Raw genomic sequence first — 24275 nt, 5'->3', positions numbered from 1 at the left:
TAGGACAAAAAAACGATGAAATTGTAAAATTTTGATATTATTTTATAATGAAATATGTATGTGTAGACTGATGATATAATTTAAATAACAGTTTTGCTTACTAAAATAAGGAAATTGAAAAAAAATACATGACATTGTGCAATTTGAATGCAGATTACAACACCATGTATTGTACAGTAGTGGTTATTCTCTCGGACCCAATGTACCCCCTGAAAAGTGCAAATGTACCACTGGGGGTACATGTACCCCAGGTTGGGAACCCCTGGTTTACACTATCGCGATCACTCCCAATGTCACGTAGTATTCCCTAAATAAATAGGAGTTCAGGAGCGCGAGAGTTCGCTGAAACTTTAATCTCCTCTTCCTGCCAATACCATTACCTTTCCAATGAGAGCTAGACATTTTCCCATTTCTACCACCTTCACCAGCCATTATTACTGTAAATTACACGTAGTTTCCATGAATACCTGAGCAATTGACAAGCACTAGTGGTGACTGACTGCATCTAGTCTTCCCCTTACTATTCGTATGAGACCAAAACTATTCTTCATCTTTCTGTACTTTTTTTTAATACTCACAAGTACGGTCGATAACACGCAGTCGTTTCACACACTATTTAAATACTTACATCTTTCTCTCCCTTCTTTCATTTCTCATCCTCTTTATTTCCTTCCTTATCTCCCTTTAATACCTATATCTTTCTCTTCATTCTTCCTTGCTCTTTCATAATCTCTTTTTTCTTCCTTCCTGTTTCCCTTCAATAAACGATTCTTCTTCTCCTTGCTCTTTTCCATTTCTTTTTCTTTCTTCATTTTCTCCCTAAAATAGCAACATCTTCCTTCCCCTTCCTCTCTGCTCCTTCCCCTTCCGGGTTCGCCTCTTCCCCTCTCCTCTTAGACACGCATTATTTAAGTTAACAACAGAGAAACGGGTTAATTTGGCAGGCTGTTGTGACCTAGTTCTGAACCCGGAAATGCAAACTCTCTCTCTCTCTCTCTCTCTCTCTCTCTCTCTCTCTCTCTCTCTCTCCCCCTTCTCATATACCCTCACTACAAACCAACATGTCATCTGGTATCTATTTATTCTTCCTATGTTCTATTCTAAAGCAAACACTTGTCAGTAAATAACTCTACGGAGAGAGCATGCCATATTTCACTACCTCGAAGAATTTACCCCGTAGATTTGCCTGTATGACTGTCTATCTGTCTGTCTATATGTCTGCCTCCGTCTATCTGTCTGTCTGTGCATGTGTCTGTATGTCTGTCTATATCTCTCTCATGCCTTAAAACTATATACACATCAGCCACAGTAACGAAACAAAAAAGAGAACTATCAAAGCATTCATAAATGTCAAGTACTGTGAGGGAAACAAAAGGAGGATGAAAAACAAAAGCTTCTGAAATGACGGGGGAAGCTGAAACAGAGGCAATCGAGTGAGAAAATGGTGAAAAGAGAAAAGGATAAAGAAAAAGAATAGGAAAAAGAAAAAGAATGAAAAACAAGAGGAAGAACATGAAAGCTCACAAGATAGCAAGCGGAGAAAAGAAAGAAAGAAACCTTGAGTCAAAGGATGGAATATAGAACAAACGGAAACTAGGGAAGAATAGAAAATAATTACAGTCGAGTGAGAAATGGAAAAGAAAGAAGGTTAAAAAAATAAGAACATAAAAGAAAAAAAAATAGGAAATCTCTCAACGCAGCAAGAAAAAAAAATAGAGAAAACTGGTATCAAGAGTCGGAATAAAATAAGATAAAAGAATAAGAAAATAAAAAAAGCATGAAAAAAAATAGAGAAGAACAGCGAAACGCACAAAACAGCAGCAAGCGGATAAAGAGAAAGAAGGAGGCTGATAAAATATGTAAAAATAATAATATAACGAGATAAAGGAAAACGAAATATGAGCTCCAAATAATACGAAAACAAGAGAAAAAGAAGAATAGCAAAACTGAGAGACATGAGAGTAGGCGAATACAAGAAAGGAATACAGATGGACTCAAAAAAGTTAGAATTCACACATAACAAAAAAATAAAGAGAAACTAGAAAACAAAATATGAGTTATTGAAAAAAAAAAAACATCACACAGAGAACCAAACAGAAAGCAAAGCACTTCAATAAAACAAAAAACAAAACAAAAACATCAAAAAGTAATAAAAATATACCTCTCCTTTTTTTCAATGTATTTTAAAAGCGCCAATTCCGTCAATATAAACCTACCCATTTTCTGTCAACATAAACGCACCTTCTTTTAGCCCAATGCGATGCGGAGGGCGAGCAAGGGTGCGGTTTGGGGGAGTAAAATAACCCAAGGGAGGAGAAGGCGAGAGAAAAATGTTCCCTCACTAATAATTTGATATCGACTGCATCTCATACGGAATTAGAATCTCAGGAAGGGAAGAGAAAGGAAGGGGAAGGGAAGGGAAGGGAAGGGAAGGGAAGGGGAGAAATGTGAATACAATGACGAAAATGGATATGAAGGGAAGGAAATATAAATGCATAGGATGGGAAGGGTCGGGAAAGGCAAGGGAGGAAAGTGAAGGTAAGGGAAGGGAAAGGTAGGGAACGGAAGGAAAGGGAAGGGAAGGGAAGGGAAGGGAAGGGAAGGGAAAGGTAGGGAAGGAAAGGGAAGGGAACGGAGGGGAAAGTGAGGAAAGGAGAGGAAATACAAGGGAACGACTGGGAACTGAAGGGAAAGAAATATAAAAGAATGAATGACAAATGAATGAAGGGAAGAGATGAAAACGTACCTAAAAGAAATAAAAGCAATGGAGAGGAAAAAATAGAAGAAAGATAAATAAAGGGAGATAAATGAAAGAGAAAAGAGAGTAAACTGAAAACAATGAAACAAAGACTGTGGAAGGGGAAAGAAAAAAAAAGCATGCAAATTCTGCAGTGAGTGGAGGAGGAGGAGGAAGAGGAGGAGGAGGAGGAGGAGGAGGAGGAGGAGGAGGAGGAGGAGGAGGAGGAGGAGGAAGAGAGTGAGTGAGGAGAAAATTAATGCAGGCAAGCGAAGGAGATGCGAATCTGAAAGAGAGAGAGAGAGAGAGAGAGAGAGAGAGAGAGAGAGAGAGAGAGAGAGAGAGAGAGAGAGAGAGAGAGAGAATACGGCAGGGAGAGAAGATACGGTAATGGTGATGCTGGTGGTGGTGGTGGTGATGCTGGTGATACTCATGGTGGTGGTGGTGGTGGTGGAGGTGGTGGTGATTACTACGGAAGCTGAGCGCGTGATATGACTGTGATTTTGGTGATGATGGCGTGCGGGAGAGGGGCATAATTTACACCGTTTGTTTGTCGGTGTTGTTTTGGTGGAGGTGGTGGTCAAGGTGGTGGTTATGGTGGTGGTGGTGGTGGTGGTGGTGATGATGACTTTGAGCTGGAGAGAGGGTGGAAGGGTTTACAGGAAAGAGGGAGGGAAGTGTTGGAGTATCGAAAGAGAGAGAACAAAAGGGGATAGAAAAGAGAAAGAGGGAGAGATGGAGACGGTAAAGGAAAGGAAATACGACAGAACGCAGAGGAGAAAAGAGGAATGGAGGAAAAACAAAGAAAAAAAGGGTGATGCAGGGAGAAGCGGAGGAGGGAAAGAGAAAAACATGGAGAGGAAAATAACAGAAAAGAAAGGAGAGGAATGAAGAATAGAGCAATGGAGGGAGACAGGAACAAAGAGAGGAAAAGAGAGAGAAGCAAAGGAGGAGAAAGGTAGAGGAAGTATAGAAGAGAAATATGAGAAAACAAGTGAGGGAAAATCAATAGGTAAACAAAAGGGGGAGAGAAAGGAAAGAAAAACAAGATACAAAGATAGACAAAAACAAGAAAGAAAGAAAACAACACGAGAAAGACAAAAAAAGAGGGCGAAGAGACATGGTGAGGAGGAGGAACCAGGAAGTGAGGGAGGGAAAGAATGAGAAAAGGAGGGAGGGAGAAAAAAAAGGAGGGAGGGAGAGAAAACAGAGGAAGGGAAGAATCAACCTTAACACGAAACGCTGGTGGAGATATTGACTTATTTCCTGTCATGGACTGAAGCCAACTCACGGGGGGAGGGGGGAAGGGAGGGGGAAGGGATAGGGAGGCAGGGGAGGGGGTACGTTTTTTTCCATCGTGTCAACATTTCCTCGCTAAACCATTAACTCGTCGTCCCCTTGATGTCGGTTAGCTCATTGATGTTGTTGTCATTTTTTCCTCATCTATTACGTAAGTCTTCTTATTTTCCTGACAGTAATCTTGTAAGTTCAATTTTTTGCCAAACTTGTGTCACATCTTTTCATGTATCTCTTTCTCGTTCCTTCTCTCTCACCCCATTCAACTCTTCTAATTCTCTTACCGTTTTTCTTCATTCCCTTCTTCATATTCCGTGTTTTCTCAGTCTCTCACGCCATCTCCCCTCTTTCTGCTTGTCAATATTTTCACGCTAAACCATTAACGCGGTGTCCCCTAGATGTCAGTTACTTCATTGATGCTGCTGTCATTCCTTCCTCACCTATACTTTACCACATCGTAATTCTTCCTTTTGTTTTAATAGCACTCTTATAAATTCATCTTTTTGCCAAACTGTGTCAACTTCGCAATCCCCTTCCCTTCTCCTTTTGGTTTCTCCGTTTTTGTTCAATCATTTCCGGTTAGTTTGTTTCCTCAATTCATACTATCAATCCACTCTTCATTTTTCAAGTATTTCTTTCTCATTGTTTATTTTCTATGTCTTTCTTCCCACATATCACATTTATTCCTCTTCCCTCCTTCATCTTCCTTTTCCTTCTCCCTAGTCTCCTTTTCCTGTTGTTTCTTTCTACGCTCTTCATTTCACCTAACTCATATTTTTTCTCTCATTTTCCCCTACCAATAAATACCTCTCTTTACCTTTTCCACCCTCTGTTCCACTAATACACTTACTATCTCCTCTTCTCTTCCTTTCCTATCTGTTTCCTTTCCTCTCCTCCCCTTGACGCTTTCTATATAACCGATGATATTTTTCTCACTCACTTTTCCTCCCATTTCTTTGCCAAAACCGCCCTCCCTTTCCCTTTTTCTACCTCCCTTTTTCCTATTACATTTACTCTCTTCTCTTCTCTTCCGTTTCCTTTCCTCTCCCTCTCTTCCTCCCCTCCCCTTCCCGACATCACCAGACCCATCATCATCATCACCATCACAACCACGGCATCCTGTGTGTGTGTGTGTGTGTCGTGTGCGTGTGTATGTGTGCGTGTGTGTGTGTACATAGCGCTGGAGTGGTGCCCATCTCCCTAACCTACACAAATACTGGGATAAAAAAGTAAGGCTAAACCTATTACTCTCTCTCTCTCTCTCTCTCTCTCTCTCTCTCTCTCTCTCTCTCTCTCTCCACCCAGCCTGTCCAAACTTTGAGGTTTATGTCACAGTCTCTCATAAGAAATATATAGGGCAGGAGGAGAAGGAGAAGAAGAGGGAAAGGAGGTGGAGGAGAGGAGGAAAATGAGGAGGAAGAGGAGAGAAATGAGTTAAAGGAGGAGGAGGAGGAGCAGAGGAATAGGAAGAGGAAGAAAAAGCGGAAAAGAAATTGAAAGATAATAACGAGAAAGATGAGGTAAGAGAAGAAAGAGGAAGGAAGAGAGAAAGAGGAAGAGGAAGCGGAAGAGGAGGAAGTTCATGGGGAATGGGATGTTTGCGTAGACACTGATTCAATGCCGTTAGGAACCTTAAGTCTTGCCTGACGTTTCAAATTGTTGTTGTTTTGTTGTTGTTGATGTTGTTGCTATTCTCTTTTCCCTGGTGCTAAGTAAAGACCCTTCCCTCCTTCAACTCGCATCCTAACTCTCTTTCCAACACTCAACCCTTTCTTTCATTCCCTTTTTGCCTCCTTTCCCCATCTTTAATGTGTTTTCTCAACCTCTTCCCTCATCTCACCTCCTTCGCATTTCCTCTTTCTCTTATTTCTTCAACTCCCTTAACTCTCATATCAAGACTAACCCCTTATTCCATTCCCTTTCCTCCTCGTCCCCTCACTTTTTCATATGTCGTATTATCTCAGCCACTCACACCACCATCTCACCTCCTTCTCTTAACTCCTTCAACTTTCATCTCCCTCAAGTCTCATCTCAAAACTAACACCTTATTCCATTCCCTTTCCTCCTCATCCCCTCCCTTCTTCATATGTCGTGTTATCTCCTTCTCTTAACTCTTTCAACTTTCCCAACTCTTTTCAAAACACTAACCCCTTCTTTCCATTCAGTTTCCTCCTCCTCTCTTCCCTCCTTCATATGACCTGTTATCTCCGCTTCTCACACCGTCTTCTCGCCCTCGGCTTCCATAGGCGGGTTCATTAGGGCGGGAAGGCGGCCTAGAAGATGTGGTCAAGAAGGAAGTTGGATTTATCGAGTGATACCGAGGCTGTCAGATTGGCCGAGCAGAGGGCCGGAGGGTAGAGGCTGCTCGTAAGCGGATTAGGCAGGGATTGGAGTAGACGAGGTGGAAGTAGGAGGAGGAGAAGGAGGAAGAGAAGTGGAAGGAGGAGAGTAGAAGGTCAAAAGGAAGGAAAGTGGAAGGACAGAAGGAATAACTGTAGGGGATGTAGAGGTATATGAAAGTGAAGAGGCAGGATGAAAAGGTAAAGAGAAGAAGAAAGAGGAAGAGAAGGAGGGGAAATACAAAATAAGGAAGAAGAGTAGAGACTGGAGGAGTAGAGGAAAGGAAGGACGAAGAGACGGTGCAAGAGGCAAGATAAAGATGAAGAACAGGAGAAAGATAAACAGGAAGAACAGAAGGAGGGCGAAGAAGAGTATGGGAGGAGGAAAACGATACAGAGGTGCAGGAGGAGGAGAAAAAAAACAAGACTAAATATTGGAGGAGGCGAAGGAGGAAGAGGATCAGCAGCGCACAGTAGCCAGAGGGAGGAGGAAGAGGAAGAGGAAGAGGAGGAAGATGAAAATGAAAGGGAGGTAGAGGAGGAGGAGGAGGAGGAGGAGGAGGATCAGGAGATTACAATGTCTAATCCAGTTAAGGCCTAAGGGAGAGTCGCCGTAAAGTTCTGGTCCAAACAGGTTTAGTGTTATGGGCTGAGGACGAGCGGCATCGATTATTAGAAGTGAGGGGAGGGTGAAAAACGTTTGGACACGGAAATTGTGAGGAAAATGATAAACAGTGTCACAAATAATAAACAGACGAGGACAAAAACAACTGAAAACATCAATTATCAGAAGTGAGGGAAGAGGAAACAACAAACAGGAACACAACAAAAAAACGTTTGGACACGGAAATTGTGAGGAAAATGATAAAGTGTCACAAATAACAAACATAAACAAGGACAAAAACAACTGAAAACATCAATTATTAGAAGTGAGGGAAGAGGAAACAACAAACAGGAACACAACAAAAAAACGTTTGGACGCGGAAATTGTGAGGAAAATGATAAACAGTGTCACAAATAACAAACATAGACAAGGACAGAATCAACTTCAAACTTCAATTACTAGAAGTGAGGGAAGAGAAAACAACAAACAGGAGCACAACAACAACAACAAACAAGGATGACAAACGTTTGGACACGGAAATTGTTAGGAAAATGGTACACAGTCACAAATAACAATCATAAACAAGGAAAAAAAAACTTAAAAAATCAATTACTAAAAGTGAGGGAAGAGGAAAACAATAAAACATGAGCACAACAAAAAAAAATGAAAAACGTCTATTATGAGAAGTGAGGGGGAGGCTGACAAACGTTTGGACACGGTAATTGTGAGAAAAAGGGGAACGGGAACTCAATAATGAAGCAAGTGATGGTGAAGGGATGGTGAAAACGTTTGGACACTGTAACTGGGAGGGAAAAAAGGGACACAAAAATTAAGGAAAGAACTGAAAAACATCGATTATAAGAAGTGAAGGAAAGGGTAAAAAATCTGTAGACGCGATAACTAGAAAAAAAATAAACAGGGACCTAAAGAAGTAAACAACTGAAACAACGTAAAAGAAGTAGAAGTTGAATGATATGAAGAAAATTAGCAGGCATAGTTCGAAGGTTTGTGTTTAAAGATGTTAGTTGGTCACGGTGATGGGAGGGAAAGAAACTAACAGCAAAACAATACTAACAACAATAACAACAGCAACACAGTAACAACAACTTAAAGCGTCAGTCAAGGTTAAAGGCTTCTAATGGTATTCAGTCGCCGTCTATGCAAACATCTCGAGACCTCATGAATTTCCCCTCCTTTCATTTATCTTTCTCTTCCTCCTCATTCTTCTCTTCCTTCCATTTCTTCATCTCTCTCATCTTCTTCCTCTTCCTCTTCCGCATTCTGGTTCACTTCCTGTTCCTCCTAATCTTCCTACGTCTTTTTTCCTGCTCCCCATCTTCTTCCTCCTCCTCCTCCTCCTCCTTTTTCTTCTTCAGCTCTCCTCGTTCTCCTCCTCCTCCTATTTCTTTTCAGACTCTATGACGCAAACCTTAAACTTTGACGCACTGGGAAGTAATGAGAGAGAGAGAGAGAGAGAGAGAGAGAGAGAGAGAGAGAGAGAGAGAGAGAAATAGGTTTAGATTTACTTTTTATCCCAATATTTGTGTAGGTTAGGGGGATGGGCACCAGTACAGGACTACTACTACTACACACACACACACAGAGGAGACATTGGTTGTATTTGTAATGTAAGTATAGTAGTTTTTTTTCATTCTTTTCGTGCTGGATATTTTTCTCTTGTTGTTGTTGGGGGATGGGGGAGGCAAACTACACCCTCAGAAGCTCTTTGGTTGTCCTGAGATTGCCGGGAAGTACTTGCGTCCCCCCTTAATAGGCCGTAACTGTAATAATACGACTCCGCTCTAATATATTTCCTCTTTGTGCAGGGCTGGTCAAGGGCTCGGGGGGGAGGGGTGCTTTAGTGGAACTGGTATGAGTGGAGCCGTTAAAAGACCGCAACAAAAGGAATAATAGTGATAACAGTAGTAATGATAATGAAAATAACAATAGTAGTAATAATAATAATAATAATGATGATAATATACTAACTTTGCTCATGTTTCTTTTCTCCCCTCGTGTGTGTGTGTGTGTGTGTGTGTGTGTGTGTGTGTGTGTGTGTGTGTGTGTGTGTGCACGTACAGTTCTGGGCGGCGTACGTTCCATGCGGGGCGCAGTACCTCAACGCGGCGCAGGTCACGCTGGAGCAGATCGACGTGCTGAAGAGGCTCATCGCGCGCTACCCGCAACACCTCGGCTACGCCCACTCACAGGCCAGTAAGTGGGCGGCACTGTGATATATCTTGCACTCACACTCATACTCCCCTTCCCTCTCTCTCCCTCCCTCTCACACAGTATCAGCATGCCACTTTCATTTATTCCTTCTCATTCCCTTATAAAATTAAGACTCATGATATCTCTCCGCTTCACTAACTCCCTTTTCTTCCCCCGTCTCACTCTGGCACTTTCTCTCCCTTACACTGGTTCATCTTTCCTTCCTCCCTCACTCTGACACCTTTTCTCCTTTTTACAAACACCCCCTTTCTTCCCCTCTCTTACTTTCTGACATGTTCTCCCTTTCACTAGCTTACTTCTCCTTCTTCCCTCTCCCTCCGGCACTTTCCCTTCCTTTCACTAACTTTCATTTCCTTTTTCCTTCTCCACTCTAACGCCTTCTCTCTCTCCCCTTCCTTTCCTTTTTTTTCTTCTCACTGAACTTCCTTTTTCTCCCTCTTTCATTCCTTGTCACACGCATTCAATTCCTCGCACTCTCTTTTAAACTTTCATTCCCCGGCATTCCCTCTTACTCCATCCCATTATCCCAACTCCTACGCCAATGTGTGTGTAAATCCCTCACTCTCTCACTCTCCCACGCTCTCACTCAGTCTCGATGCTTCTCATTCTTTTAAACAATTCCATTTCCACTTATTCCTTCTTACGTCACTTGATTCGAACACTTCCATGTATATCTCTCTCTCCACTTTATTTTCATTTCTCTTTCTTTCCACTCCCTTTCCTTCCCTTTCTTAACTTTCCTTTCCTTTCCTTTCCTTTCCTTTCGTTTCTTTCCCTTCCCTTCCTTCTCCATCCCTTCCCTGTCCTCTTCTTTCCTTTCCTTTCCCTTCTCTTTCCCTTCCCTTCCCTTCTCTCTCTCTCTCTCTCTCTCTCTCTCTCTCTCTCTCTCTCTCTCTCTCTCTCTCTCTCTCTCTCTCGCCTACTCACTTCCTCTCCCTTCCCACCAGGCATTCACCTACTCTCCGTCCCGTGCCTGCTCCCTGCCTCCCTGCTTGCTCTCCTCCCTACCTCGCCGCCTCCCACACACTCGTTTCAATAAGTATTCCTCGTTCCCTCCAGCCCCCGCTCACATGTCACTAAGTCCCTCCATTAATATCCAGCTTCATGCAGACTCCCACACTGCTCTGCTTTATTGCTGGGTATATCCTGTTTTCACACACATATAAATAAATGCATGAATGAATAACTAAAGATAAATAAATAAATAATGAATACAGAAATAAATAGATAGATAGAGAAGTAAGAAAATAAAAGTCATTCTGCTGTCAACGTGTCCCCAGTTTTATTTTACATTGCACAGGAAAATAACGTATGCAAATATATATGTTTTTTTTTTCTAACTCAAACGGAAGACAGTCTATATGTAACACCTACTGAAGTTAAGGAGTCCAGACCGTTCCCATTATGCAAAACTTCCCTTCTCAACACACACGTAATGGAGAAAACACACATGACCTTGCAACACGACCTTCCTTAACTTCCCACACAACTTCACGACTTCAGAAGCAAATATTTCATTATCAATAACACACAGCAACACATGACAAGGCGATACATCACACGCACACGCACACACACACACACACACACACGCTCACACACACGGACAAGGAGGATAATTGGAGCAGACATATTCACAATTACGTTTCATCTCTATCCTGACACGATTCAAATTGAGTCACGGAATGAAGAAGAAGAAGAAGAGAGGGAGGGACAGGTTAATTAGAAGGTTGGCTTGAGGGGATTCGTTTCATCTCTCGTTTCGTCTGTGTTTCATCCCTCTGTTTTGCTCGCCACACATAGGAAGGGCGGTGTTTTAATTACCAGAGAGAGGAAAGATGTTTCACTTAGTAGGAAAAGAAAAAGGGGATGTTCATTTGACCTGTGTACAAAAACTGATTCTCATCTCATCTTTCTATAGTCTATTTAGCGACTTAAGAGCCCACAAACGAAGTCCCACGAGCACAAGAAGACCAAATACCAGTAAGACGTCTTTGATCCTCGAAGGTATAGGTTTTGAAGCCCTCCCCTCCCCATACCTCACCTAACCTAACCTATCCTAGCCTCACCTCCCCTCCCCTCACCTCACCTAACTTATCCTAACCTATCCTAACCTCACCTCACTTCACCTCACCTAACCTAACCTATCCTAACCTCAACTCCCCTCCCCTCCCCTCACCTCACCTAAACTAACCTAACCTCTCCTCACCTAACCTCACCTCACCTAACCTCACCTCTCCTCACCTCTCTTTTTGCATCAGGCTCGCATGTCTAATTTTCCCACGAACTCATATATTAGACCGATTACCTCCAACACAAAAAATGGCAAATAAACAGTTTTCATCCCAAACACATAACGGGAAAATCTAAAACCGCTTTTGGCTCTTTTCCTCTCGATTAGATGCCACGATTGCCTTGGAAAAACCTTTAATATCAGACTGGCGAGGTAATGTGAAACTATGGAGGAGGAGGAAGAGGAGGAGGAGGAGGAGGAGGAGGAAACAAACCACTGATTACTGAGAAGCAGATGAATAGTGAATTGAAATAGATTAAACTGAAAAGGAATATGCTATCTCTCTCTCTCTCTCTCTCTCTCTCTCTCTCTCTCTCTCTCTCTCTCTCTCTCTCTCTCTCTCTCACGCATGGCAGGGAGTCGTCGAGTTATAAGCAAAATAAAAAAAATAATTCATGCTCGAAAATAAACACGCAGATAGCTGCCCTTTGGTTGGGATGCTGGCTGTCTTTGATGCTCTCTCTCTCTCTCTCTCGCTCTCTGGCTCTCTCTCTCTCTCTCTCTCTCTCTCTCTCTCTCTCTCTCTCTCTCTCTCTCTCTCTCTCTCGTTTAATTTGCACTTTTTTTCTTACATCATTTTTCTTCTACGTTTTTCTTTTCATCCTTTATTTCCACTCTCCCTCTCTCTCCCTCTTTATTCTTCTTCTATTTACCTTCCTATTTTCATTTATTGTCTCATTTCATAGTCTTTATTTTCTTTTCTTCTTTCCTCTTTTCTTCTTCTTCACGTCTTTAATATCTCTGGTCTTTCTCTTTTTCCTTCCTTTTTGTAATCCATTTCTCTCATCCTTTTTGTTATCTTTGTCCTCCTCCCTTTCCCAGTCCTTCTCTTATATGCCTTTCCTTTCCTCTCTTCCCTCTCAAGTCCCTTCCAGCCAGCTGTTTCTCCCTCCTATCCTTCCCCTCTTTCTCATTCCCTCTTTTTCCTCCTTTCTTCCCTCTCCTTCATCATCCTAATCTCTGCCATTTCTCTCTTTCCCCATTCATCTCCTTCCTCCACCTACCTATCGCAGTTTCTCTTCCTGAATCACTCGCTCGTTCCTCTCCACTTTTGTATACTCTCCTAAACTTGCATATTCTGTCCCTCCTTTCCATTTTTCATGTTCCTGCTCCTCCGCAAAAGTTTCCCCGCCATAAAACATTTTCTAATCACCGGATGCCGCATTTACTCGTTCTTCCTCCTCATTCGTATTTCATTTTTCAGTCCATATTTCTCTCGCTTTAGTAAGTTCGCCTGTTTTTTTTATTTATGGCTTGGAGCGCACTCGTTTAAGAATGGAAAAAATGATGTAGTTCGTGTTTAGAAACGCTACATTGGGCGAAGAGTATATAATTTATGTTTTTCCCGTATTTTTTTTTTCGTCTTTCATCATCATGTTATATTCAGCTGAAAACTTAATTATCACGTAGAAGTAATTAAGAATAATGAATCGGATTTTTTTAGATATCGGAAAACATGCAATTATATTCTCTCGTGTGTTTTGTTTCTTTTTCTTTAGTTTCGTTTCCAGTCATTATAAACAACTTAGACTATAACAAGAACACCCTAAAGTAAGAACAGTTATGGAAATAAAATCATCCTGAAAACTTAAAAAAAAAATTATTGTCAGACATTTTCATTATATATTTCTCTCCGCTTTTCAATTTCTCTGTGAAGTTGAAAGCAAAACACTCACTCTCAGGTAAGAAAATTAAACTGAGACTCAAAATACACACACACGCAACACCTATTACATTATCTAACACTCATTACGCTACCTGAGGCCTTTCATTATTTCGCTCCTCTCAATTACTATATTAAGTCTGAAGAAACCCTCAGGCACGTGTTCCCAGACGCTTTCGGCGCTCACAACAATTATTTTCCAAGGCCACAAAGGAAACTGGCCGGGGTCTCATTAGTGTTTTCTCACGTTCATGGTACAGAAGCCTTGTCAAAGTATCACAAAGGTCAAAAAACAGCCCATGGACATACTAACACAACCTCTACGAAAGCCTTGTAGAACTATCACAAGGCTCATAAAACTATCCATGGAAATACTAACACTACCTCTACCAAAATCTAGTCAAACTATCACTAGGGTCACATAACTACCCATGCAATACTAACACAACAACCTCTACGAAAGCCTTGTAGAACTATCAATAGGCTCATATAACTACCCATGGGAATACTAATACAACCTCTACCAAAATCTAGTCAAACTATCACTAGGGTCACATAACTACCCATGCAATACTAACACAACAACCTCTACGAAAGCCTTGTAGAACTATCAATAGGCTCATATAACTACCCATGGGAATACTAACACTACCTCTACCAAAATCTTGTCAAACTATCACTAGGGTCACATAACTACCCATGGCAATACTAACAACAACCTCTACGAAAGCCTTGTAGAACTATCAATAGGTTCATATAACTACTCATGGGAATACTAACACTACCTCTACCAAAATTTTGTCAAACTATCACTAGGGTCACATAACTACCCATGGCAATACTAACAACAACCTCGACGAAAGCATAATCAAATGTTTGCGTTTGAGCCCCGAAACCAGCGTTACCAAATTATCGTACTCAGCCACTCAGCACATCGTATTTTTCGATTTTTGACTCACAGCTATAGGAAACAGACGCCAACAAGTAACGCTTTTAACGATAACTTTAACTAGAATCGCGTTATCTGTGTGGCTACGAAAGTTTTGGGCCCTGGAACTGATGAATGCGATGTTTTGAGTACGATAATATGGTAACGCTGCCCGAAACGTTTGAGAATATGGCGCTCATTGTCACGTTGCAATAGTTTAGTTTCCCCGGCAACATTCAATTGTCTCGTTACAACACACAGCGGCAGCGGCTTGCTTTCGCGACCGTTTTCTTTCCTAATAACACCATCCCGTTTTCACTTTCGACCAGCTCTTTCTAATTATCTTTTTTTCCTCTGTGTGTGTGTGTGAGGAGGGGGGTCCTGTGTGGGTGTGTGTGGGGGGGGAGGCTGTTTGTGTGTGTGTTGGGGTGAGGAGGTCGTGTGTTTGTGTTGATGCGTGTGCGTGTGTGTGTGTGTGTGTGTGTGTGTGTGTGTGTGTGTGTGTGTGTGTGTGTGTGTATACGCTAATTTAGTTTTGTGGGTTTCTCTCCGATGCATTTTTCATTTCTGGTTTCATTTCTATTTGGTTTTTTCGCCGAGCTTGTTACAAAAGCGGGAGGGGAAAAGAGGAAGAAAAAACACCTCAGTCCATGGCCTTCCACAGCGATGCAAGTGAATTAAATAAAAAATGTAAAATAGAGGCTGAATAGGTAGAGTTAAAAGGCAACATACAACCTTTTTTACCATCATTCCACTTCCTCGTTCTGTACCATTAAACCTTTATACATCCACTGGCCTACTAATACCATGAATACAATGATGCAACCTACTTTTAAACGTCCAATTTCTCTCCTATCAAGACATCTACACCCTCACCTTAATTATTTCACCTTTTAGACCCTAATGTCGATACTGACACTACAATCATCTCGTCTGTCTCGTCTTCTTTCACAACAGCACTGCCATTTTTTTTTTCAGAATACATCTACCTCATCTATATACCATCATAACACCTCTTCACACTAACTCACCTTCATACCTTCATTCACTGACTCCAACCACACTAAGTCAACTCAAATCATCTGTTTTCATCACCACCACCACCACAAACACCACCACCACCACCACCACACCTCTCTCTCCTACCACCACAATCCTAACCACTATCACTTCCATTACCACAACTACCACCACGACCTCTCTCTCCACCTCGATTCGGGAGAGGCTTACAACGGACGACTAGTTTAATGAGGAACGAATGAGGTAAAAAAAAGGAGGTAACAGAAAAAGAAATAGAAAGACACGTGTATTCTTTCCCTGTCCTCACCGCGACCTTCCGTTTTCTTCGCCCGGCACCAAAACATGCTTAATGACGGGGGAACTTCATTAAATGCGAAATGGGAACGGATACTCGACGGTTTCGGGGTATTCAGTCATTAGAATTCGCCTTGGATATGTGTGTGGGTACGTATTTTTGCCTCAAGTAGTTCGGGTGGCGTAACGAAGTAGACGAAAAAGTGTCTGTATGAAGGAAAGAGGAAACGGTAGTGAGAAAAGTGTCTGTAGGAAGGAAAGAGAAAAAAAAAGAAATGTGGAGTTTTTAAAAGTTTCAAGATTCTACGGACGAGGACCTAAGAGCAAAGGAGATGAGCTGTGGAATTACCTGACATGGAGGAGGAGGAAGATGAAGAAGAGGAGGAGGAGGAGGAGGAGACACGAAGGAAGGGAGGAAAGATAAAATGATAGAATGAAGAGGAAAGAAAAAATGGAAGACCTTGAAGCCAGAAAAAGGACGAAGAAGCGGATGAACAACAAAAGTGATGAAAGTGGAATAAAAGGAAGTGAAGCAAGAAATAACGAAATAAAAAAAACATAAAAGGGAGAGTCACAAGACCTTGAAGGATGAGAAGAAAATGAGGAGGAGGAGGAGGAGAAAAACGAAGCTAGAGGAGGAGGTGGTGGAGGAGATGGAGGAGACAGAAGAGGAGAGAAACGACTGAAGTGAAGAATGAGAGGGTGGAAATAGAGAAGGTAGAAAAAAACAAGAGAGGGGAAACTAGAAAAAAAAGAGAGGATCAACTGAAGCGGACGAAGTGGAGGCATAAAAAGAAAAAAAAAGGAGGAGGAGGACGAGGAGGAGAAAGAAAAATGACACGACTGAAATGGAGAAGAAGAGGTGAAAATTGAGGAGGTTGATAAAAACGGAAAGAGGAGGAGGAGGACGAGGAGGACAAAGAAAAATGACACGACTGAAATGGAAAAGAAGAAAGATGTGAAAATAGAGGAGGTTGATAAAAACAGAAAGAGGAGGAGATGGAGGAGGAGGAGAAACATCAAGTCACAGATAGACAGACGTTGGAGGAAGATGGAGGAGGCGTCCCGCGGGTGTTAGTCTCCGTCCGGCGCGGCAGAGGAAGTTAAGAGAATTCAAAACTTCTTTACTGATAACTCTCGCGTCTCCCCGAAAGCTCTTTATGCGCGCGGGGAAAGATTCCAAACTTCGGCCATGAGCGGAGGTGAAAAAAAAAATGCAAAAAATCGACTTTTCACATTTTTTTCGTGACTCAAGTTTGCATTTGTTTTTTTTTGTTTGTTTTCTTCTTTCTCATTTACTTTCGGAGTTCGAGATTGAAAGTTGCTGAAGTTGTTGTTTTTCTTATGTCTTGTTTGGTAGTGTTGTGTTGCTGCTTCTATTCAAAATGTTGTTATGAATAATATAATGCTAAGTTAAAAGTTGTATTTGCAGTTACTTTAAGAATTATCACTGTTGTAGTAGTAGTAGTAGTAGTAGTAGTAGTAGTAGTAGTAGTAGTAGTATAATTAGTAAGAGTAATATAAATAGTATCAGCAGTAGAAGTGGTAGTAGAGAATAATGATTAAATACGATAATAAATATCAATAAGAAATAATAATGAAGATAATAATAAAAAGATGACTAACAATACACATAACCAAGGAATTTATTACCTGCTCGCCGTGTTTCTGTCTCGCGGGAAGAAAACATCGGCTTGAAAAATGAAAACGGCTTCATTAAGAATTTACATAAAAAGAAACAGTATTGCTCAACTTGTGCGGGTCACGTACTTATGTGTGTGTGTGTGTGTGTGTGTGTGTGTGTGTGGTAGTAGTAGTAGTAGTAGTAGTAGTAGTAGTAGTAGTACATAAAACGCCCTAGCAAACATGAATACTTTACTATGATATACAACCCCCTATGTAAACCTAATTTCAGTGTGCGTGTTTTGAAGCCTACCAACACAAACACTACATCGAGAACAGCACTCCTATATGTTCCCAAGCCTATTACGTACATAAGCACCAACTAACACGCACACCTATTCAACCAACCCGCACACACGTCCTCCCCCACATACACACACCTACACACACAGTCCGGCTAACCCCCCCATCCCCCCTCCCCCTCAGGCCTGCTGGAGGTGTACAACTCTGGCCGCATCGCCTCGCTGCTCGGCGTGGAGGGCGGACACTTGGTGGGCGCGAGTCTGTCTGTGCTGCGGATGTACTACGACCTGGGCGTCCGCTACCTCACCCTCACCCACACCTGCAACACGCCATGGTGAGTCACGACGACCCCCTTCAACCCCACCCCTTCATCTCCCTTAACCTCACCACCTTCCTCACTCACACTCATCCATTCATCCCCCCTTTAACTTCACATTACATTCACGCTCACCCTCACTCATACACAGTCTCGCCTACACCTGCAGCACGCCATGGTGAGTCACGGTGACCCCTTTCAACCCCACCCCTTCATCTCCCCTAAGCCTCACCACCTCCCTAACTCACACTCATCCCTTCTTCCCCCCTTCAACTTCACATAACCTTCACCATCGCCTTCAATCCCTCACACCCCAGCCTACACTTGCAAGACGCCCTGGTAAGTCACCCATCCCCTAGACACACACACACACACACACACACACACACACACACACACACACACACACACACACACACACACGCACACACACACACAAAGAGCAGCTCAGAGGTGAAAACACGATTTCTAACAAGAGCGCAAGAAAATTCCCACCTGACCATAACAAGGTTTCGCTTTAATATTAAACGTGCATGAACTTTCTCACCGCACCCACACACGCACACACACACACACACACACACACACACACACACACACACACACACACACAGACACACACAAAGGCACAGAGGTGAAATATTTGCTCCTACACAATATAAATACGCTTTCCAGTTAGATTTTGTATTTTGCAACGTGCTTGATATATCATTTTTTTTTACTTTGAGATGTACACAGCAATATGAAACACCGCATCTCTCTCTCTCTCTCTCTCTCTCTCTCTCTCTCTCTCTCTCTCTCTCTCTCTCTCTCTCTCGTCACGCCCTCCTCGGCCTCTTCAAAAACGCCCCCCCTTAACAATGCAGCCTTAGCCCTTGTTAAGCTCAGGCGAAGCTCAGACAGGCGGCAGCGGCAATGCAACTTTTTTTATCGTAGTCTGGAAGAAAGGAGAAAAAAATAGAATGTGCTCTGAGGCTTGAAACTGGAGAGGAAGAGGAGGGAGAGGAGGATAAGGAGGAGGAGGATAAGGAAGGGGAGGACGAGAAGGAGGAGGAGGTTACCGCATAATATCTAGGTAAGAGGAACAGAAGAAGAGAGTAACGTGCTGAAAAGAAACATAAAAGGATGAATCTTGCAAGGTAAATAGAGCGGATGGAATGCATTAACAGCGGGGAGAAAAAATAATATATATACTTATGAAAATAACGAAAACAAGAGAAAACAAGAGTATCAGCGAAGAGACCAAATCCAACAAAAATCTCTAGCAAACAAAATAAGATGCTGGACTTATAGAGAGGAAAAAAATAGGGAACAGTGAAGTAAGAGAGAGAGAGAAACTGAAAGAAAGAGAAAGAAATGTTCAGAAATGGAATACAATACTAAAGAAAAGATGAAAAAGAAGGATTGAAGAGTTTTAACACGAAAAAAAATAATAATTGAATATAAATAGTGTCAAAGAAGAAATGCGGGACAAGACAAAGATAGATGAATAGATAGAGATGGGTAGATAGAAAAGTAGATAGGTAAAGAGATAGATAGATAGATAGTGAGTGGGTGAGTGAATGACAGAGTGAGGAGAACGTGGAGGCTGGAGGGAACTCAGGCTTTGTGGGCAGGCTTCGGGCTTTCAGGATGGGAGGAGCAGAATGGAAGGATGGCAGGAGAGGGAAGGAGAGGGATGCCAAGTTGTGTGTATGAACTTCGAAGACTTGAAATCATAGAGCATGACGGACAGAAAGCAATGTTGCAGTTCGTCACGCTGTCTTGCCCCTTCGTTTTCTACCTCCTCCTCCTCCTCCTGTTCTCATTCTTTACTCACTTTCTCCACATTTTTCCTTCGTTACCTTCCTCCTCTTCCTCCTGTTTCCTTTGTTTATTTATTTTCGTGGGTTTTTACTCTGTTTCCTGCCTCTTCCCCCTTCTGGTTCTTTTCTTCATTTACTTGATGTTTTTCCTTCGTTTCCTGCCTCCTCTTCCTGTTCCCTTTATTTATTTATTTTCTTTACGTTTTCCTCCGTGTCCTGCCTTCTCTTTCTACCGTTTTCTTTCTACCTTAACTTTCTTTATATATTTACAAGTTTTTTTTTACCTTTTTCGTGTATTTTCTTTTCTATCTCTTTCTCTTGTTTATCTTTTATTCCCTTATCCAGTTCTTTCACTCATTCTTCCTTCCTATGTTCGTACCTTTTCCTTCTTCATTCTTCAGTAGTCTCTTACCTCATGCCTCTTATTCCTCAGTACCTTTTCACCTCTTCTTTATTACTGCTTTCCACTTATCTTCCTTCTCCTTCCACTCCTATTTCCACTTTCTCACTGTCTGTTTTACTTCTTTCCCTCTCCAACACATAACTTCCTTTCCCTTTCTCTCTCCTTCTCACCTTCCTCTCCATCTCCCTCGATGACTTTCTCCTCTAGCAATATATATCATCTATCTCCTCTTTCCCTCCACCTTCTCCTTTACCTCCCACACACCTCCTCGTCCTCCTTTACACAGTTCCCTAACCATTTCAATCCATCTTTCCTCCCTCTCTCCTTATTTCTCTCCCTTCCTCCCTGGCGTGATGCAAAAGGCCAGTGTTGCAATATACTTAATGGGATGAAATTTAGAATATCACATTTGCCAGCGCCACTCTCGCCCTCCCAAACAACGAGCCGCTCCCTCTGTGTGTGTGTCTCTCTCTCTCTCTCTCTCTCTCTCTCTCTCTCTCTCTCTCTCTCTCTCTCTCTCTCTCTCTCTCTCTCTTTTCAAAAAAATAATAATAATAATGTGTTTTGTGTTTATTATTATTATTATTATTATTATTATTATTATTATTATTATTATTATTATCATTATTACTGTTGTTGTTATTATCGAGGTAGTTGTCCATCATTTGCCGGAAATTGCTTTCAGTTAATGATGACAATGATGCTAGCGGGGTATTATTACTATTGTTGTTATTATTATTATTATTATTATTATTATTATTATTATTATTATTATTATTATTATTATTATTTCTTTTTACTATTTACTGGTGTTGTTGTTGTTGCTGTTCTTGTTTTTATTGTTGTTTGTGTTGTTTTGTTTTCATCATCACTGTTGTTTCAAGAAGTTATTAAAGCACAATATATAAAGTTGGCAAAAACCAATTACACACTCTCTCTCTCTCTCTCTCTCTCTCTCTCTCTCTCTCTCTCTCTCTCTCTCTCTCTCACACACACACACACACACACACACACACACACACACACACACACACACACACACACACACACACACACACACACACACACACACGATGCAGTGACCGAATAAAACAAAAACAAAAAAAATAAGCCAGTGAAGTCAAGAACGAAAAAAAGCTTAATCTTAATGGAGCTTCATGGACGTGCGCGGCTTGGGCTCCGAAGCTTGCCCAGTCACGCCTCCTGCTGGTCCTCCTCCTTTTTCTCTTTTCTAGTCCGCTCCCTGCCTGTCCGTCCGCCTGTTTATCTGTGTTTAATTGTTTTTACCTGGAAAGGCTCCCACGCACATCCATCTCTGTCTCTGTCTCGGTTCTTTCTCTCTTGTGTTTCTGTTTCTGTTTCTCTTTTTTTCTCTCTCTCTTTATCTATATATTTTATTTTCAGCAATTTATCTGTTTTCTGGGCGTCCGTCTATCAAAATTTGCTCTCTTGCTCTCTTTTTCGGTCTGTTTCTATTTCTTTCTCTTTTTATCTCAATCTTTCTAGCAATTTATCTGTTTTTCTGTGTATCCATCAATCTGTCTATTAATTATTGCTCTCTTTTTTATCTATAGTTCTTTTTCTGTCTGTCTAAAGCCCCCCTTGTCCCTCTCTCTCTCTCTCTCTCTCTCTCTCTCTCTCTCTCTCTCTCTCTCTCTCTCTCTCTCTCTCTCTCTCTCTCTCTCTCTCTCATTTTGTTAGTGTCCCTCAGGTGGCCAATTTGTAATCAGGAAACACGTCCCGCTCTTCCCCTCCTCCCTCTCTCCCTTTCCTCCCTCTCTCTCTTCCCCCCTTAATTCCCCTCACCTCTGAAACAGCTTACATAGGCATCTCTCTCTCTCTCTCTCTCTCTCTCTCTCTCTCTCTCTCTCTCTCTCTCTCTCTCTCTCTCTCATAAATACATTTAAATGGATGATTAGATAACAAAACAGGTACAGACAGACTAATAGACAGATAGAGACAGAAAGACAGACATAATATTCAAAAGGAGAGATTTAAAGGCACCAAACATCAAGAAACAGATAAAAGTAAATTCAAAAGAGAAAGAAACTCGCAAATACCCAACCGCAGATATCTAAAAATTCGTGCCACCAACTACTAACCTAACCTAACCTAAACCAATCTAACCATCGCTCTTCCATTTTTTTCAACAGGGCAGACTCGTCGTTAGCTGATTCTCCGGGCAAACAGGAGGAGAACTTCGGCCTAAACGACTTCGGGGCGGTAAGTAGACAGCGAGATTAAACAGTGCAGTAAGATAACAGGGGGAACAAACAGGGAAATAAGTAAACAGTGGGAGGAAACAGGAAGATGAAACAGGAAGGTAAATAAGCAGGGAGAGGAAACATAGAAATAGGTATACAAGGGAATGAAACAGTAGGTGAAACAGGGAGGTAAGTACAGAGGGAGAAACAGGGAGAGGAAAAAGGGTGATAAGGAGACCGGGGAAGAGAACGCTAAGGTGAGATTAAACGGGAAGGTAGACAGATAAGGTAGAGATAAAACTGTCTCACGGGGATGACTAAAAGAATCGAAAGGGTTTGGGAAAAGAGAAAAAAAAGGAGGATAAAATGGCCTGGTGGGAAAAGGAACATTAGGGTAAGTGAGTGGAGTAAACCGAGAGGGAGGATGTGAGAATTACCTTATAGGGGAAATAAAGTGCAGGGTAAGAGTTTAGGGAATGGAGAGAGTAGAGTTTTTTTTTTGTTTAGCTTTGCCATCTTTTGTATTTTGCCTTCCTTATCTTGCATAGTTTTTAGTTACTCTTTATCTCTCTTTCTTTGTCCTCTTCTTCAGTTACTTAGTTTCCTGTTCCTCTCGCCTCCTCCTTCTCCTCCTCCTCCTCCTCCTTCAACTTTTTCCATTTCTACTCTCCTTCGTTCTCTTCCTTTTTTTATCTTTCTTTTCTTCTTCTTCTTCCTCCTCCTCCTCCTCCTCCTCCTCCTCCTCCTCCTCCTCCTCCTCCTCCTCCTCCTCCCCCACTTCGACTCTCCCCATCCTCCCTCAATAGGCATTTCACTGGTACCTGCGTGGCTCCCCTTCCTCCCTTTAGGCCTCAAGTGAAATGACTGACCCAAAATATTAAAGGTGTGTGCTCTCTCTCTCTCTCTCTCTCTCTCTCTCTCTCTCTCTCTCTCTCTCTCTCTCTCTCTCTCTCTCTCTCTCATCCCTTTAAGCCGTATAGTTTTTACATGCCGGAAGGAAGTTGAAGGGGGAAGGAGGCGACTTTTATGCACATCCCGACATAACTTCTTTGTGTGCGTGTGTCTTAGGGGGAGAAAAGGCTGTGTTTATCCCTACCTTGGCTCCTTTGTTTCCTCCTCTTCTTTCATACCTCTCCTCCTGTCCCTCATATACCGCCAATATTTCCCTTATATCTCCTATCTACCCTAATCTTTCTTCTACACCATTCTCCTTTCCTTAATATATCTTTTACCCTCCTTTTGTGTCTCTTTTCTAGCTTATCCTATATATGTCCGTTTCCAAGCTCTTTTGTGTCCTCCTTTTCATTCGTGTTTCGCCTTCTTATCCCTTTTATGCCTCCTATGTGCCTTTCCTCCCTCTCATCCCCATCTTGATATATGAACAAAAGAAGTAATGTATTCATATAACAGCTACACTATAATCGTTTCCGTTTTTACCTCCTCTTTACCATCACCACAACCACCACCCACAACCACCTTCACAACCACATGAGTCACACAGAACAAGAATTTAAGATAGAACGAAAATACACTTCTACATCTGCCAAGAGAATCGGTTGATGGTATAATATCGCTTTACCATCACCACCACCACCAACAACAACAACAACAACAACAACAAAAACAACAGCCAGGCGAACAATAACAAAAGAACACACGAGAAGAACTAATAAACACTCTTAAGAAAAGCTTTTACTTCCTCTCCGCACTTCACTTTTGTATTGTCCGATGAAAGAAGAAGAAAGACAGAAACGTTAACTTCTGAAATAAAGCTTCTGTTTTGAGTTAGTTTGTTTTGTTGTTGTTTTTGTTGTTGTCCCTCACCGACCTTTCTTTCCTTCCTCCACGCTACTACTCTATTCTTTCTTCTTTTCTTCCTTTTCTTCTTTTTCCTCCTCCTCCTCCTTCTCCCCCTCTTCTTCATTTACCTTCTCCATTATAATTTCGACATCGTTCTACCTGTCATCCTCCTCCTTTACCTCATTCTTCTCTCCATTTTTTATTCTTCATTCTCCTACTCCTCCTCCTCCTCCTCCTTCTCCTCCTCTTCATCTACCTTCTCCATTATAATTTCGACATCGTTCTACCTGCCATCCTCCTCCTTCACCTCATTCTTCTCTCCATTCTTCATTCTCCTCCTCCTCCTCCTCCTCCTCCTCTTCTTTCCCTCCCTCCAGCAGTTTCCAAGGATTTAGTATATTTTTCACGTTCCTCC

The 24275-nt window shown here is 41.9% G+C and overlaps 1 protein-coding gene across 2 annotated transcripts in view; it reads left to right on the top strand.

The window, feature by feature from the left end:
* Positions 1–24275, top strand: part of LOC126998154 (uncharacterized) — a 199356-nt gene that overhangs the window by 163523 nt on the left and 11558 nt on the right. For both annotated transcript variants that reach the window (XM_050859589.1, XM_050859588.1), the window contains 3 exons: positions 9058–9190; positions 17516–17666; positions 22010–22079. In XM_050859589.1, coding sequence (XP_050715546.1) covers positions 9058–9190; positions 17516–17666; positions 22010–22079 — 354 coding nt within the window. The remainder of the gene's footprint in view (positions 1–9057; positions 9191–17515; positions 17667–22009; positions 22080–24275) is intronic.

This window comes from Eriocheir sinensis, chromosome 13 (assembly GCF_024679095.1).
Source record: "Eriocheir sinensis breed Jianghai 21 chromosome 13, ASM2467909v1, whole genome shotgun sequence".
In the NCBI taxonomy this organism is placed as follows: Eukaryota; Metazoa; Arthropoda; class Malacostraca; order Decapoda; family Varunidae; genus Eriocheir; species Eriocheir sinensis.
Note: the sequence above shows the minus strand (reverse complement) of the source record. Positions and strands in the feature narration are given on the sequence as shown.